Below are 15,864 nucleotides of genomic sequence, written 5' to 3' on the forward strand. Positions count from 1 at the left end.
AATATTTGTGTAATTACTTTCATTTCCATTGGGGACACACAAAATTAAAGAGTTTAAATCCCTTTCTGTCATCCGTCTTCCCTTACCCGTTGATGATCAGCGTCCTAACGTTCTCCCAGGCCGTCTTCACCAGGGTTACCTCCCTGAGAGCCTCCCCAGCCAGCTCACTGTCTCTGTGGGCCAGCTGGCCTCCCTTCTCCTCTAACCACTGCTGAGAGTGCTGCAGGGACTGGAGTTCATCCTCCAGCTGGACGAAGAAACGCAGCCTGGGAGAAGCAGATGCAGATGAGAACAATGGGGATCAGGAAGCTGATTCCTGCATAACATCTCATTCTCTGTGGATTAGATTTGAATGGATTTGTCCATGTAAAGTTTGGCTTTATTTATATAAAGTGTAATCCTGTGGGGGTTTGGCAAAAAAGTGGGATTCATAGGATGTGTCTGGGAAAACTCTATTAAAGTAATACTGTAGATTATTTTCAAAAGTATAATATGTATCATAGCAACAACAAAGAGGTATAAACTTGCACCTATTTTAATCAGCGGTGGGTTTAACCCTTTTATTCACAAATAATAGTATGTACAAAAAAATGTATTGCAAACATATGAAAAGGACAGAGACAGGTAATGTGGCACCAAAGCAAGAAGAATAAATAAATAAAGCAAAAGTCATTGAACTAAGAAAACAGACAAAACAAACAAAGACAATAAACTACTACTCAAATAAGAATTTTGGTTTGTTAGGGCTGTGTAAAGTAACACATGAAACATATGCTATAATAAATAAAAATGAAACAATAAAAGTCTTCCTACCTGTTTTGAAAAGCTTGTACGGAACTCTCTCTGGTTTGTTCTTGCCTCACTTCATCCTCCAGTTTCTTCAAATTCTTCATCATCTCCTCCCTCCTCTCCCTGAAGGAGCTCCACAGGGCACTTAAAGCATCCGCCTCACTCTGTCTCCACCCCACACCCCTCTGCACCTCCTCCAGAGCCATTGTCAGGGCCACTGCCTGTCCTCTGCAAGAAGTTCTTCCATGAGAATGGCTCAGATCCTTAAAGCCACTCCTCTCTGCTCCACACAGGTGAAGGTGTGCCTTACTAAGCAGCCCATCCAACCGGACTGCCTCAGCCTCGAGTCGAGCAACATCTTTAGCCACCTCCCCTATTCCATGATGCAGCTCCTCAGCTTTGGAGCGGTCCCAGCTGCCCCTGCCCTCCACAGCCTCATGCAGGCGGTGCACGAAATTAGCTGCCGTGCCGTGCTTGTCAAGGTAAGTCTTTAACTCAGTCAGACACTCTTTACGGAGGAGGAGGAGACGCTGGGATTCTCTGAGGGGCTGTAGACAATCTTCCTTCCAGGCCTGGAGCTGCTGTTGGGCTTCTGGTGTGGAACAGTGAAGCAGGGAAGACTCTCTTTGATGAAGTGTCTCTTTCAGCGTCGCATGTGCCTCTAGTTGTGCCTCGTGCTCCTACAACAAGATGTTTTAATTAGATACATTTAATGGCAATCAATACAAACCTGCTTACTGTAAATGCTCTAATATGGAGAACCTACAGGGGATATAATTGCTAACAGCTAATTATTGATTTCTCACCTTCAGCTTTGTAAATGCAACGTCAAGATCGGCAATATCAACCTGGGAGAAGCTTCTCAAGGCAGAAAGGAAGTTTTCACTCCTTTGGGTTAGGGTCAGCAGCGCCTGATCAAACAACTCGAGCTGTGACAACTGCGACTCCAGCAACTGACGCCTAAAGGAGGGGATGGAAATTTTGTAAAATAAGACAATTATTAGTATTAAATGCTGGAATCAATTCATGCAGAGATGTAAATTATCGGATTATCCCAATTGCCTGTGTGATATGCTGTGCTTCACAGAAGAGGATCGCTCCTGAAGCTGTGTGAGATCATCAGTAAGCTCCTGGACGCGAGCGTCAGATGCCGTAGGATACAAACACAACCCAAGATTCACAAGACCCTGGAGAAGAACTTCATAGGACTGTGTCTCTCCCTGCATTTCCTGGAGGGTTGAACAAAGAAATATAGGTTATACTTCACAAAATTACATTAAAGAAAACCTCAAAAGGGCAGATAAAAATGAAGTAATAAAAATGGTTTACCTGTATATTTTGTAATTCATTTCTAATCTTTACTTTATCTGCAGAGAGCAGTTTGGTGTCTGGATAACAAAGAGACTCACACCTGTCCAACCAGCTTTTCAGGGACGAATTCTCCTTTTCAAATCTGTAGATTAAAAAGTGAACATTTAATTTGATTATAATATACAGTGTATAAAGTGCTAGAAGTGCATAAATGTTGATTTAACAGTACATGGATACAATAAATAGATAATCAACACCAAAACAATACTGTCTGTGACTCATTTTTCTATCTGATTATGGTGCAGTGTCAGTGACAGGGTCATAATGGGACAACTATATCTCAGCAGAGCACCCAGTGCTCTAAGTAATTCCCCGTACAGACACCTGCAGGGGAGGAGATGAGGTCAAATATAAAGAAACACAGAGGCACACATAATACAAACCAAAACACATAAACCCAGTGGAAGTTTAGCAGGAGAAAAATAAATCACTTAATTTAAAAACAGTCACTGGCTGGAAACACTTTAGCATTCTAGACAGTTACCACAGTGACTGGATTATTTCCCCTCCCAGAATGGTACTATGAATAAGAAACAACTGCTCCGGTGAAAATCTATTGTGTGAACAAAGCAAATTATAACAAAAGCACATTATTGGAAGAGAAATGCAATGACGGGGGTGGTGGGGGGGGCAAACTGCCCCTGCTCCTTTAAACAACGCTTAGACTAGGGAATGATTTAGGAAATAAATGAGAAAATTAATGTGGAGTTGGAACCAACAGGATGAGCACATTTGCACAATAAAAGAAGAAATTGAATTGTTTATGAAAATCCAAACAAAAAAAATGTCCTCCAGCAGCCAGTTGTTTGTTTAAAAATGTTCTTTACGAAGCAGTTTGCCATTTCCATTTTCACATTTTCTGTTTGTGTGTGAAGTGACAATTGTACAAAACACTCCATATTTACTGTAGGTGTTAAAGGGATACAAACACTCACACATGCACATACAGAGAACAACAGAAAACAGAGGCTGCAGTTTCTTTCTTTGTTATTCTTTTCAGGCCACAGATCTGGAAGGGGATTTGAATAACTATAATTAGAAAGTATCTACAAAATACAAACACATGCACTTAATTTCTTCTCTATTGTACCTTTGCCACAGTGAGAGAAGGCTCTCTAATAAGGCTTGATTTTCTGCAGCCTTCTCCAGAAACTGTCCCCGCTGCTTCTGGAGGTTTGCCACCTCCTCCTCCAGCTGGCTGCCCTCGCCGTGCCTCTTCACAGCCGAACACAGAGCCATCAACCTGGACTTCACCTGCTCAACGGCCTGGCAGACCTCCTGAAGGAAAGGGAGATCAGAATGTTGATTATATTTCTTTTTCAAAATAAACTAAACTAAACTAAGATAAGCTAACCTACATAAAGGTAAATTCATAGAAACTGGCTTCAACTTGAAAAACAGAAACATCGTCATTTAGTTTTCCAGTGAAACTCAGCATGAGTTTAATTATTTTGAGCTTCTTCTAACACAATTTCATCAAATCCATTGTCTTCATCCCATCAGCCTCAGGTCTAGGTTGGTCCAGACTGTCTTAACTTAAGACTTAAGACAGTCTGGACCAACCTAGACCAATGAGGGGAAAGTGTTTCCAATACTACGCACAGCCTCATCCATGGCAATAACAATGTTCTTGAGTTTTGTCTCACCATCTGATTCTGGAGGAGTTTGTAGGTCTCTGATGATGATGAACAGTGTGTGATTGGACAGTCAAGCTTCTCTTGGATATTACTCATGGTTTTCTTGACCTGACGAGGACAAAAACTTCAGTTATTGAAAAGTAAACACACTTTAACACTTCAAGTCAGCATTGCTTTCAAAGACTTTTTGTAACATTGTTATAGCATTATGTATTATGAAATACCTGTTCGAGGTTATCATTGTATCTCTGCCTGTAGGAGGCGCTCTGGTTGAGCTGTCCTCCCAGCTGCTCAACTCTCCCCTTCAGCTCTTCCCAGCTACGCCTCATTTCGGAAAGTCGTGCACGGATACATCCAGATTCTCCGGGAGTCACAAACCTCGACAGGGCCTCACAGTCTGCCTCCATGCGAGTCAGGGCTGCACTTCTTTCTTCTAAATCTTTCCCCACCTCCTGGAGACATGCAAAAACAACAAAACATCAGATTGAAGAAATGCAAATAAACAAAAAAAGAAAAGAACTTCAAAACTTGTTCTCCTTTATTACCCAATAAAAGACATACAGTCATAGACATGCTGCTTCTTAAGTTTACTGAGGTCTAAAATATTTAGTAGTAGTAAAAGAAAACTGGCGACATCTTCTCTGGAGGCAAATTTTGTCAAACTCATTACAAATCAAATTATTGCCTGAGGATTTTTTAGTGTCCTGTTATCCAAAATGTTTTGACCAGATTTTCTCCCGATTCTGACAGATTGTCAGGGCTGAAGTCTGGGGGGGGCAGGATTAGGTTTTTTTTTTCCCCAATATGACAAATTTACTTTCTGTATCCTGGTCCTCTCTACTGACCTAATTTCCCCCTGCGGTTAGATTAAAATTTCATCTTACCTCATCTTAATCTTAATAACCCTGAGGCTGCGCTGATACCGTACAGTACAGACATGTGGCTAGACAGAAATCATGCCTCCTTGCATTTTGAGCTCTTAAAAAAATGCGTGGATGATGCATATGTATGAGTAAATATCACAGGATTACTGAAGGAATGTTAGAACTACATTGCAGTAAAAGCTAAATACAGTGTGCAGTCAGAATTGACTTTGACCTCTGACAGAGTGATGGGAAATAAAAAATAAAATTAAAAAAACGGAGTAAAATTCTTTCACAGAAGAACAAACGTGACATACCTCGACTGTAATGATGTTTTCATCTAAAGGATCCAAGGAGGATGTGGCATTGATGTCCTCAAGCTCCTTCTCTTTTTCATTGAACCAAGAAGAAAGAGTCTCTGATTCACTGCTGAAGCGTTCCCACCACACACACATCCTCTCCAGCTGAACAACACTGGAAGACACACACAAGAAAAGGAAATATCTACTGTATGTTGTCAAGTAAAGTGAAAATACGTGTTAAAAAGAGAGAATGAGAACCAAGCAGCAAGTAAAGCACCACAAAGAAACTACATGACAGAAAAACTCTTCACCTCTGTTTGTGAGGACTCTTAGCAAGAGTAAAACTTAGCATGTCACTCAAAATGAAATGGTTTATCAAGGACGCAAATATAGACCTGAGTCAGTTATTAAACTAGAAGTCCTTGTTTATGTGACAAAAAGCATACCTCAATTACAAAGAAAACTGAGGTGACAGTTAAACTTACTTCTTGCTCAGGTGGTCTAGAAGTTGTGTAACGGCTTCTTTCGTGGACTGAGCCTGCTGCAGAAGCAGAGTCTGATTCTTTGGACCAAGCTGAACAGCTGCTGATTTCTCCAGGAGGAGATCTGCTCTCACACAATATTCTTCAACCTCCATGAAGAGCTCCTACAGAGAGTGAACCAGTATGTTGTATGAGGGTGTATCGTGCAGTATATACAGTACATGAATGCAAAAACAATCAAAAACATACACACCTTACTGTGCTTCAGTTCACTTCTCAGGCTGTCCAAGCTGTTGAAAATCAGTTCTTTGTGTAGTTCATTGTTGGTATTGCTGATGAATCTTCTCACTGTTTCTCTCTCTGCTTCAAAATTTTGCCAGGAGCTCAGACTCTCCTTAAGATGATGAAATACATAAGAATAAAATAATGTCATAACAAAAAATGTGTTTTATTGCTGTAAAAATGAGAGCAATTCATCCATATTTAAAAAAAATAGTCTTAAGTTAATACTTCAAGCCACTAAAAAATTACTTATTTTCTGCACCCATCTATCCTGCAGAAGCATGTTAACTTCAATTGATCCATTCAGGAACAAAGATAAATGGCATAAACGAACCGCAGTACTTCAGACACAAACAAAATTAACACACCCCATAGGAATTGATGAGCAGTTAAGGTTCAATGTGGAGCAATCGATGATCACAGCAGGGTTGTGTGGATGATCAATGACACAAACACACAAACACTGCACACCGATGCGAGACACAGCCAGAGTTTACTGGTTTACCTGCAGGTTGTGCTCTTTTGGCCCTGATTTACGGTCAACCTCCTTGAAAGCTCCCTCTAGTTCTCGTAGAGAATGACCGAGTGCCTCGCCTTTCTGCAGCTGACGGCAGTGGGACACCAGAAGCTCTGCCTCTCTCCTGTTAGCATGAAGGCGCTTCAGCTGTTGCTATAATACCATGATCAGAGAAGAAGAGAACATGTCAGATGACATGGTCTATCTGTAGGTTTTTAATTCAACACAAAGGACATTTTAATAATTCATATCACATCTCTCCTTTATCCACATACCTGGTGAATATGGTGGAGCTGCTTGGCCTCCTCCAGATCCTCAGCATCGAGGATCCTGCTGGTGTACTCCTCCGCCTCTCGCCGTGATTTTAGAACCTCCTCCAGAGCACCACGCACCTCGTCCTTTAGCTCTTCATACTGGAACATGGCAGAACCCTCTTCATCCCACTGTCAATGAAGATGACCGAGGATGAGAATTAAGGATTTCATCAATCACTGAAACATTTCCAACACTTGTAATATCTTAAAATACCTGATGGAGTGAAGAAAAGAGTGCCCGCAGGTCAGTCGAGAGTTTGGCCAAAGCTGTTCTTTGCCTCTGAACCTCCAGTTCAGGGCTTACCTCAGACAGACCACTGAGGCGGCTTTTAAGCCACAATAAGCTCTCCTCACGGTCATCTACTGCTTCATGCAGTACCTGAAATTATAGGAAACACAAAAAAAGGAGTACAGGGTTTATTGGTGCTTAGCTGTTGTGAATCATAACTTTATCTGTACAGCAGGAGCACACAATTTATCTTGCTGGCTCACCTGAACAGCAGCATCCACATGTTCCCGATGACTGGAATTACTTGCAGTCTCTCTAAGGAGCCGTAGATGTCTCCTCTGAGATGAGACCCAATCAGACAGTTCACAGAACCTTCAGAAAAGGAGCAACTACTTTAAAACCCCATCAATGATAATGAAATCAAATATACTTAATTGTCCTGCAAGGACGACAGCAGCAGAACAACACACAGTACAAGAGAGACAACAAACAGCCAACAGATCACAGATTTTTTTCTTTTGGCTTCTCCATCTCGAGGAGTCGCCACAGACGATCACCTGCTTTTTCAGTGATACACATATTTGATTTGGTAGAGATTTTTCACACCTGATGCCCTTCCTAAAGTAACCCTCCACTGCACTAGGAGTACACTGGATGAGGCCCCCTGTGGCTGGGGTCAATTTAGAGTGTCCAATTAACCCACTCAACTGGGACCAATGATTTGGTCAGAGGTACCCTTGCCTTTGGCCTCAGGATTCAAACCGGCAACCCTCTGGTTAGAAGCCAAGTTCCCTTTCCATTAGGCCATGGGCTGCCAAGTCAGAGAATATAAATACAATGGAATAAAAACTGAATATTGCTCCTGGACTAACACACAGAACAAATAAATAAACGTTTAAACCTAAAACTTGTTGTAAGACAATGTAACAACATGAGGACTTTGTCTTGTGCTTTACCTTTCATTCCACTCTTTCCATTTATCAGGGTGCTGCTCTAGTTTAAGGTGGGTGCTTCTTATTTGCTCTGTGACCTCATCGACAGCTCTCCTGGTGGAGTCTAGAGTTCGATAAGCCGGGTCGTTGTCAGGCAACTTCCGACACAGTTCCTCCATGTTCCTAATCCTCTTCTCACACAAAGACAGAGGTTTTCGTTCCCTGAAGAAAGTCTGGAGATAAGAAAGAGAGAAATACTGAACCTCGAGAGACTACAAAATTGTGATCATCAAATGATTGTATCTTTCTCATTTCTAGGTTTAAACCATTTTAACTTTCTCATATCAGAGCCTCACTCTGTGTTCTTTGATTACTCGCTCAGTGGTGCAAGTGCCAGAGAGGACATGCATTTCTCTGTCCAGCTCTGCTCTGCAATCTTGTAGGATCACAGCAATTCGACTTCGCTCCACGTCCACCTTCATGCGGAGCAGGTGAGATGGCACTTCACTCTGGATGTCCTGTGTAAAAGACGAGAGAAGACACGAATCATAGGGCAGAAGTAACATACAGTACATGAGTTTAGGTCTCTCCCAGGTACAAAATATCCCTTAGAGAGACTGCGAGTAAACACAGAGAGGGCACTTTAATTTAACCAGTACAGGTTAAATGGAGACATCGAAGCCAAAGGTCACCCTGGTTAAGTAAATTAAACAACGTCTATGTGCCTCAAGAGACGTGCAGTAATTAGTGAGAGTGTTGAATCATGGTGACCGCTGACCTTCCAGTGTTTGTGCAGTCTGCGGACAGTGTCTTGAAGCCCTTGTTGTTCCTCCAGTGGTAGGATGTCGGTCAGCTCATCACACGCCTTCAGAAACACGCTCAGTAGCCGCTGATCCAGTTGGCCAAAAAAATCCTGCATTGGATGGATGAATTGATGGATGAATGGATAGATGGAATTAATTACTTCCTGTGCACAATGCAGACATGTTGCTGGGCAACATGAAATCTATACACTGCTATACTGAGAAACACAGTCATGTGGAGCTGATAGCATTGTGTGAACCTTTTGACAGTGGTATGAATCGAACAGACATTTGTTTACATTAAAAGGTTATGCACTACAGTTTTAACCTTTAGTAATGTGACAACAAGATTTATTGTATCACTTGTGTACATCCTATACTTATAGTAGAAGGTTGCATGCTTAGCTCACAGAGTGTTTCTTAAGTAGTTCATCAGCATCTCCAGATTCTCTCAAGCAGCCCTGCGCTTTTTTCAGCACCCTTTCCAGTTCTTGTCTTGATTCCTCGAATCTTCTCCTCAGGCAGTTGTTGGCCTCTTCCTGTCTTCTCCATTCTCCAACCTCCTTCAACAAAACCTGAGCAGACGGACACCAGGTAGTGGTGGTTTAATTTGTTTCCTTGGTAATATTGTTTTATTATTTTATTTGTATTACATGAAACAGTGTAATGAGACCCATGAGATAAATGGAAATGAGACACAGAGGCTAGATGGGCAGTTTTGCCTCATGGGTGTTTAGATGTTGTTGTAATCTCATTAATCTAATGAGTGTTGTGGGTAACGTAATCATTGTGCAGCAATCTGGTACCTGTAGGTAAAATGATGTGCGAATAATGCTCACCTGCGCTGAGCTCTGTATTTCTGTCACTCTCTTTTGAAGCAGCGACAGGTCAAAGTTTCGGAGCGCCTTACTGGAGGAGATCGTCCTCTGCACAGTATGGTGATTCCTCTCAATCACTGACAGACATCGCTTACAGTTCTGCTGCTGGTTTAATAAGTCCTGAGGAAGTTGGGGGGGGAAATGCCAGATCAAATATGAATTCATAATAATGACTTCCTTTTTATTAACTATGGTATGTTTGATAAATATGAGCAAAAGATGGGGTGCAACCAACACTATAAAAACTAGAGAAGGCTTCAACCTAACTATTTCGTTAAATAATTGCATTTTTGTCATATCTGACCTGCCATTTTTGTTTGTTCTGGGTCTGAGCCTGCGAGTCAGGGTCTCTTGCAGCAGAAGTGATGCGACTGGCCCGCTCCAGGGCTTGGTAAAAAGCACTGATGAGTTTCTCCATCTCCTCCAATAGTGGCAAAAGGATTTGACACTCTCTCACTAGGGAGGGACATCGCTCTCTCACCTGGAGAAATAGAATACAGGTTATTAAACAATGATCTGTCAGTGAGACAAAAAGAGATGTAGAATACTTAAGCATACTTAAATGATACCAACCTTACTCAGCTGACTTTTGGCGGTTGTCATAGTTGCCATGACCCTAGCAGCCTCATCCTGGGTTACATCCTTGGCGAGGAGTTGAGCACTGCGTGCTGCTAACTTGTACTGCGTCTCCATGGAAACAACCTTTTGCTTTGTATTCTGAGATGAGACGTGGAAGCGTTGGGTCATCGTACACATTCTCAAAATAAATGTGCTTTCATCGAACTGCTTTTGGCAATAATTATAGAAAGTAATGTGAAGGACTGACTTCATAACAGCAGTGACACAATATTAAAACCTAAGATGTGTGGATCAATAAAGATTATTATTCACTCTGAGGTACAACTGGGAAAAATGTGTATTACTTTATTTTCTATGGTAATGTTTTTGCTCAAGAGCAGACCATTTGTAATCCCGGTGGAAAAATAATGCCTAAATGAAAATTTACACCACCGTGCCCAAAGTAATTGAGTCTTGGACCAGTGATTTATTACAGCCTTAAGTTCTGCTTATGATTCAGTATCTACTTAACTTGGAGCAGATATGATCCATGCTAATTAAGTTGCGCCTCAACTGCATCAGACCTGAAATACTGTGCAGAATTGCATGATAAGAAATAATATCTGTCTCATGTGATAGGGGTTTGTTTTCCTCACCTCTACTTCCTGCAGAAAGCTTCTCACGTTAAGGAAAGACACTTGAACAGGAGCGTTGAGTTTGGCCTCTGCTGTGTCCAGCAGCTCTTTCAGAGCCAACACAGCCTTCATGTGGTCTTTCCGCCACCTCTCCAACTCCTCAACTCTAGCAAACTGCAACAAAAAGTAAGATAGCACAGACTTAGCAACCTTTTTCTGGGTTGAATGCATCAGTGCCAAAACCCAAACCCAAATTAAAACTTGTATATAAATAAACATGTCTCCTAGGTTTATCCTAGCTGTGGAACATCATCCGACCCAATTCTGCTTTCTGTACAACATACAGTATTAATAGTTGTTGTGTTTTTTCTTTACTTGTTTGACTTTGAGGAAGAGGTCTCTCCAACGTCCATTCAAGATGAGTAACTGCTGCTTGATCTCGAGAGACACAGTCTCGTCACACGTTTCAATGAGAAAATTCCCTGAGTCGTTCATGGCTGCATGCTGATCCATCCAGTGGCTGAGATTCCTGAAAAACTCCTGGAGGAGCAACAAGACATGATAAAGGGAAGCAAGAAACACAAAAAATGAAGTGAAACAAAGAATCAAACAAAGACAGAGTGTCAGAGGAAGAAACAAAGACGACTAATCAAAAGGAAACAAAAGAAGGGGATTCAAAAAAAGGACAATAAAAAACTGGGGTAATTAGGCCCCTAATCCTTAGTGGGGATGTGAATCTGAGGTAACCATGGCAATGTGACAACTGGTACATCCTTGGTGGCTTGTTGTAAGTCAAGGAGATCATTTGATCTATGAGTGGATAATGCTAATAGATTTTCACTTACTGACGTACATTTGATTACGACAACACTGAGACATGTAAATCCATTATATAGCTGCACGTATAAGAGGTCTTTAAATAAAAAAACAACACAACTTTAAGTATATAATGAAGTATATGATTTCTCCAGTATTACAAGTCACTCTCGTACCCTCTTGTTGTTTTCTGGTTGGCTCAGGGCTTCTTCTGCGTCCTCCAGCCAGACCTGTAAGGAGGCCACAATGGAGCTGTACCTCTCCCAGTTTGACAGCACCTCCTCCAGCATGCTCCTCACACTGCGCAGCTCCATGGACAGACTCCTCCACTGAGTCACCACCTCCCGCATGAACCTGCGCACCCCCATCTCACCCTCATCCACTAGAGGAGATACATCAATTTTATGGTCAGAAAAGTAAACACCAAGAAATACACGCAGCTGTTACTTCATGTGGATAATAGTAATTAAAGAAGTACAGGATACTCCTGTTTACATAAGAATAATCATTAACACACTGCTCTTGTCGATTTTAATAGATTTCTTTGTGTGACAATAGTGACATCAATATCCCTTTCTTCCTCTCCTTCCTCAGTTAACTATTACTTTAAACCAAGAAAGGAACGTGAAAGAAAACTTATTTTGAATCCAGCCCTCACTGGGCTGGTGTCACCAAATATCTATACAATTTTGAGTATATTTAAATGCAACCAAATTATCTGCAATCGGGGCATTCTGAGCCCATGGTGTGAACTAACAGCAGGGCTTGCGCTTGTGTGGTGAGTGGGGGGGACTGTTCATTTGTGGGCTCGTCCAATCAAGTCTAGGCTGTCCTGATTTCCTGCCACATCTCACTTCTCTGCTCTGCATACCCTGAAGCAGCGCAACCCTGAAACCAAAAAAGCTAGCTCACTCTGCGCCCAGAGACGTGCAGAAGTGGAGCAGCCCCTAACTAGCAAATGGGGTCGTATTCCCCACTGAGAGCTGTGAGAGTGGAGGAACCTCATTTAGCCGTAGCCTGCAGACTCCCCCCCTTCCACCGCGCTGAGAAACCAGACAGGGGGAAGACTGAACACCTGCAGGAGAACGCACCACTAGTTACTGAGCTGTTGACAGTAAAAAATAAAGTTTGGATAAACTGTAAAATGGTGAGATATCCACTGTCAGAGAGCATATTCTGGTCAGTTTTGGAAACACTGGCATAACGGCCTTCTGAAAACATATCGTTAGGGGTCTTTTTTATTGTGTGTTTGCTTTTATTTATTTCTGTGTTGTCTGTCTTTTAATAATAAAGCCTATCTATCTATCTATCTATCTATCTATCTATCTATCTATCTATCTATCTATCTATCTATCTATCTATCTATCTATCTATCTATCTATCTATCTATCTATCTATCTATCCATCCATCCAAAAATATAATTAGGACTGACTATGCAATAAGATCGTATAAGTTTGCGGACAATTAGTGATTAAGTGAACATTTATAGTGGAAAAATCCCTCAATTTAATATTTCTGGATGTATTAGACCCGTGTGGAAAATAGTCCCAATCAAGAGCAGGAATGTTTTACTGCAGTGTCGGTATATTTTAGGTGTGGTGGAAAGTTTGTGAGCCAGATAATGAGGTTTCCGGAGACAGATGATGGCCTCTGCAGGAGAATTAATTGTCAAAACCTGGTGAATCACTGAGATTGGGTGGAAGAGCCATGCAGACACGAACATATTAGCAGTCACATTATCAACCCTCAAACCTGTACTATTTTTTCCTGTTCTATACTTAGAAAACTGCAAAGCCTGACATGGCTCTATACATTTCCATTACATGAGTTAATAAACTATGCTGTAACATCTCTGGACTTAAGCCTTAAAGAGGGGGGGCAGTTAACTCCATCTGTCTCTGAGAACATCAAAGTGTACATCTCCAGGGATGTTTGAGCCTTCAAACCTGTTATCTATACGGCACCCTGGATCAAACTCGGTTTCTACGGTTACTGCTGATAATGAAAGGGCTGAGTCCCTGATGGACTCGGTCATTGTCATTCTGACCTCGGCGGTGTGTCGTTGTGTCGTGCAGTCTACTGATTACATACTAATCAAAACGAGCAGAACACTTAATGAGAGAAATATGTCACAACATGACAGGTTTCCTCATCCTAAAGTAGATTAGAAAAGGTATAGACATATAATTAAATTAATTTTAAATGTTTTTTAATGCTCACCTGAGCCGTCAGCACTGACGTAGGACTCAGCAGATTGTTTCAGCGATTGGAACAGTGCTTCGTAATTTTCAAAGAAATGTTGCTTCTCCACAAATGACTGATAGAAAAAGAGGCAAGTGAGGAAATGTTACAACATGTTAAACGACAATAATGACAAAACAACATCATAAGGAATGAACAGCCATAGAAAACCAGATGTTAGACAAACCACCCATAAGGGTCTGTATAGTAATTCTGAAGAATGAAGACTGTGCTTACGACATAGTTGTGGAGCATCAGTTCCACGGTCTCTTGTCGGCCATATTTGATGATCCAGGACTTGAGCTTGGTCTCGGCGAGACCAAGAAAGGCCTGCATGTGGTGTTTGTTTTCCAAGAACTCCATCTTTGCCAGGTGGATACTGGAGGATGTAGAGATAAAATTCATCCTACAAGAAAATGTAAAATTTGCATTTGACATTCAGACCAACAGCTTGACCCTCATATTGTGTGTTTCCCTTTGATGAAGCAGAATGTAAAATACAGAAGTCATAGTCATCTGACATTAATATTGTAGGAGTCTTTCCCACCTCTCAGCCATGTCTTGGAGTTGCTCTGAGGGAACAGGAACTCCATCGACACTTCTGTCCATATGGATCCTTTGAAGGACCTGCTGGTGACTTTCCAAGTTCTTCAACACATCCTGCATCATGCAAAAACATAAAGCAAGTGAACATAGAAAAAACAGTATAGAAATTATTGCATACAATTGTTTAACTACACTGTTTTTAATATCAGAATCCCTTCATGTTAACCTTGTGTTGCTCCAAAGCTCTGTGCACAGTCTTTGCCGTCACATCGTGTGCTTGTTGGGCGGTGATCTCTTGTCTCAGCGCTCCTTCAGCCTCATGCAGCCACTCTCCCACCATGTCGAGAGGAGCAGGGAGAGACCTGTCCAGGTGCAGATGCCAGTCCAGGAGCTGATGTGTGGAAAACCACAGAGGGAAATAGTTCAAATCAAAACTGGAGATCACATGCTGATAATAAACTGTACAGCACATCTAATGTATGGTGTCTGCTTCATCACCCTCACCCTATTGGAGGCCCTTTCCCAGGCTTGTTTGACCAGAGCCTGATCCACAGTCAGTATTCCATCTCTTTGAGTGGACTGTAAAGCTCCCTCTACCTGTTTCCTCGTCATCTCCAACTGGACACGAAGACTCTTAAATGACTGAAAAGAAAAAAATGGAATTAAATCTGTTCAAAATCAACACGTCTGACTGCTGTTCCTCTTTTTTTTGGCCTCAGATTCTCAAGACTGTTCTGAATAATGTTTTAAGGAAAACGGGAATATCCCACATGCTGTTGAATATGGAATCTATCCCGAGGCTTGGTGGAATAAGCCAGATTGACTCAAAATATGACGGCTGCCATCTGATTCCCACAGTGTAGTCCCACTGATTAAGCTAATAATAGGCGCGTCTGTGCCCATGTGCCCAGTTCAAACAGAGCCCACACACACACACAGTCACACACACAGACACGAACCTGGTACTGTTGAGCGAGATTGCCCCTCGTCCCCTGAGTCTGCCCTGCATCTCTCTCCAGCTGGTCGAGCCACATTTTAAGCTCCCTCAGGCTCTTTCGCTGCTCTCTCTGTAGGAGGTGGGGGCAAAGTGTTAGCGGAGGGGTGAGCAAAAAACATGGAAAGAGGGACGTGGACATTGAAAAGTGCACAGGGAGAGAAAAAAAACAACAAATACAAGAAAAGGGTTAAAGAAGAGGTTAAAATATATGAACCAGATGTATGTTTGAGAGACTGAGGAAATGAGTGAAAGAGGATGGAAGAGGGAGCATAGCATGTTCTATTTAACTTCCTTCTCCTAATCCTTAGTTTCTCCCTGTGGGATGAAATGTCAGGAGCCAAGAGCTGCCAACCCCCCCACTAACATTTCAGTAACCATGACGAAAATACTATGCCACTCAAAAGACTGTGAAAGTCCCGTAGGAAGAACATACTTTTTTTTCTATGACAGCTTACTAGTTACAATTTAAAGCACTTTATCCATTAACCCCGTTTCTTTTTATTTTAATAATTAAAGGTTCAGTGTGTAAGAATTAGCGATATCTTATAGCCAGACTGAAGACTGTAACATGATTACACTGCTCATCCCGCTGTTTCCCAAGCACATCTGGGAACTACGCTACGGCAGCCTTCGCATACCAAAAAGGATATTATCATTCTTCTTCATTTGAG

General features: G+C 41.8%; 1 protein-coding gene across 1 annotated transcript in view; it reads right to left on the reverse strand.

Annotated features, from left to right (window-relative positions):
• Window positions 1-15,864, reverse strand: part of syne1a (spectrin repeat containing, nuclear envelope 1a) — a gene marked incomplete at its 5' end in the record, with an annotated part of 103,554 nt that overhangs the window by 73,498 nt on the left and 14,192 nt on the right. The window contains 31 exons of the mRNA XM_083898728.1: window positions 87-266; window positions 814-1,469; window positions 1,596-1,749; window positions 1,852-2,018; window positions 2,119-2,242; window positions 3,251-3,438; window positions 3,807-3,905; window positions 4,022-4,249; window positions 4,978-5,134; window positions 5,448-5,608; window positions 5,698-5,838; window positions 6,232-6,396; window positions 6,519-6,686; window positions 6,772-6,936; window positions 7,050-7,158; window positions 7,743-7,951; window positions 8,075-8,236; window positions 8,497-8,631; window positions 8,932-9,096; window positions 9,361-9,519; window positions 9,704-9,880; window positions 9,973-10,116; window positions 10,614-10,766; window positions 10,968-11,132; window positions 11,585-11,790; window positions 13,630-13,726; window positions 13,888-14,056; window positions 14,198-14,310; window positions 14,423-14,587; window positions 14,701-14,838; window positions 15,156-15,263. Coding sequence (XP_083754854.1) covers window positions 87-266; window positions 814-1,469; window positions 1,596-1,749; window positions 1,852-2,018; window positions 2,119-2,242; window positions 3,251-3,438; window positions 3,807-3,905; window positions 4,022-4,249; window positions 4,978-5,134; window positions 5,448-5,608; window positions 5,698-5,838; window positions 6,232-6,396; window positions 6,519-6,686; window positions 6,772-6,936; window positions 7,050-7,158; window positions 7,743-7,951; window positions 8,075-8,236; window positions 8,497-8,631; window positions 8,932-9,096; window positions 9,361-9,519; window positions 9,704-9,880; window positions 9,973-10,116; window positions 10,614-10,766; window positions 10,968-11,132; window positions 11,585-11,790; window positions 13,630-13,726; window positions 13,888-14,056; window positions 14,198-14,310; window positions 14,423-14,587; window positions 14,701-14,838; window positions 15,156-15,263 — 5,327 coding nt within the window. The remainder of the gene's footprint in view (window positions 1-86; window positions 267-813; window positions 1,470-1,595; window positions 1,750-1,851; window positions 2,019-2,118; window positions 2,243-3,250; window positions 3,439-3,806; window positions 3,906-4,021; window positions 4,250-4,977; window positions 5,135-5,447; window positions 5,609-5,697; window positions 5,839-6,231; window positions 6,397-6,518; window positions 6,687-6,771; window positions 6,937-7,049; window positions 7,159-7,742; window positions 7,952-8,074; window positions 8,237-8,496; window positions 8,632-8,931; window positions 9,097-9,360; window positions 9,520-9,703; window positions 9,881-9,972; window positions 10,117-10,613; window positions 10,767-10,967; window positions 11,133-11,584; window positions 11,791-13,629; window positions 13,727-13,887; window positions 14,057-14,197; window positions 14,311-14,422; window positions 14,588-14,700; window positions 14,839-15,155; window positions 15,264-15,864) is intronic.

This window comes from Microchirus variegatus, assembly GCF_963457635.1.
Source record: "Microchirus variegatus genome assembly, chromosome: 12".
In the NCBI taxonomy this organism is placed as follows: domain Eukaryota; kingdom Metazoa; phylum Chordata; class Actinopteri; order Pleuronectiformes; family Soleidae; genus Microchirus; species Microchirus variegatus.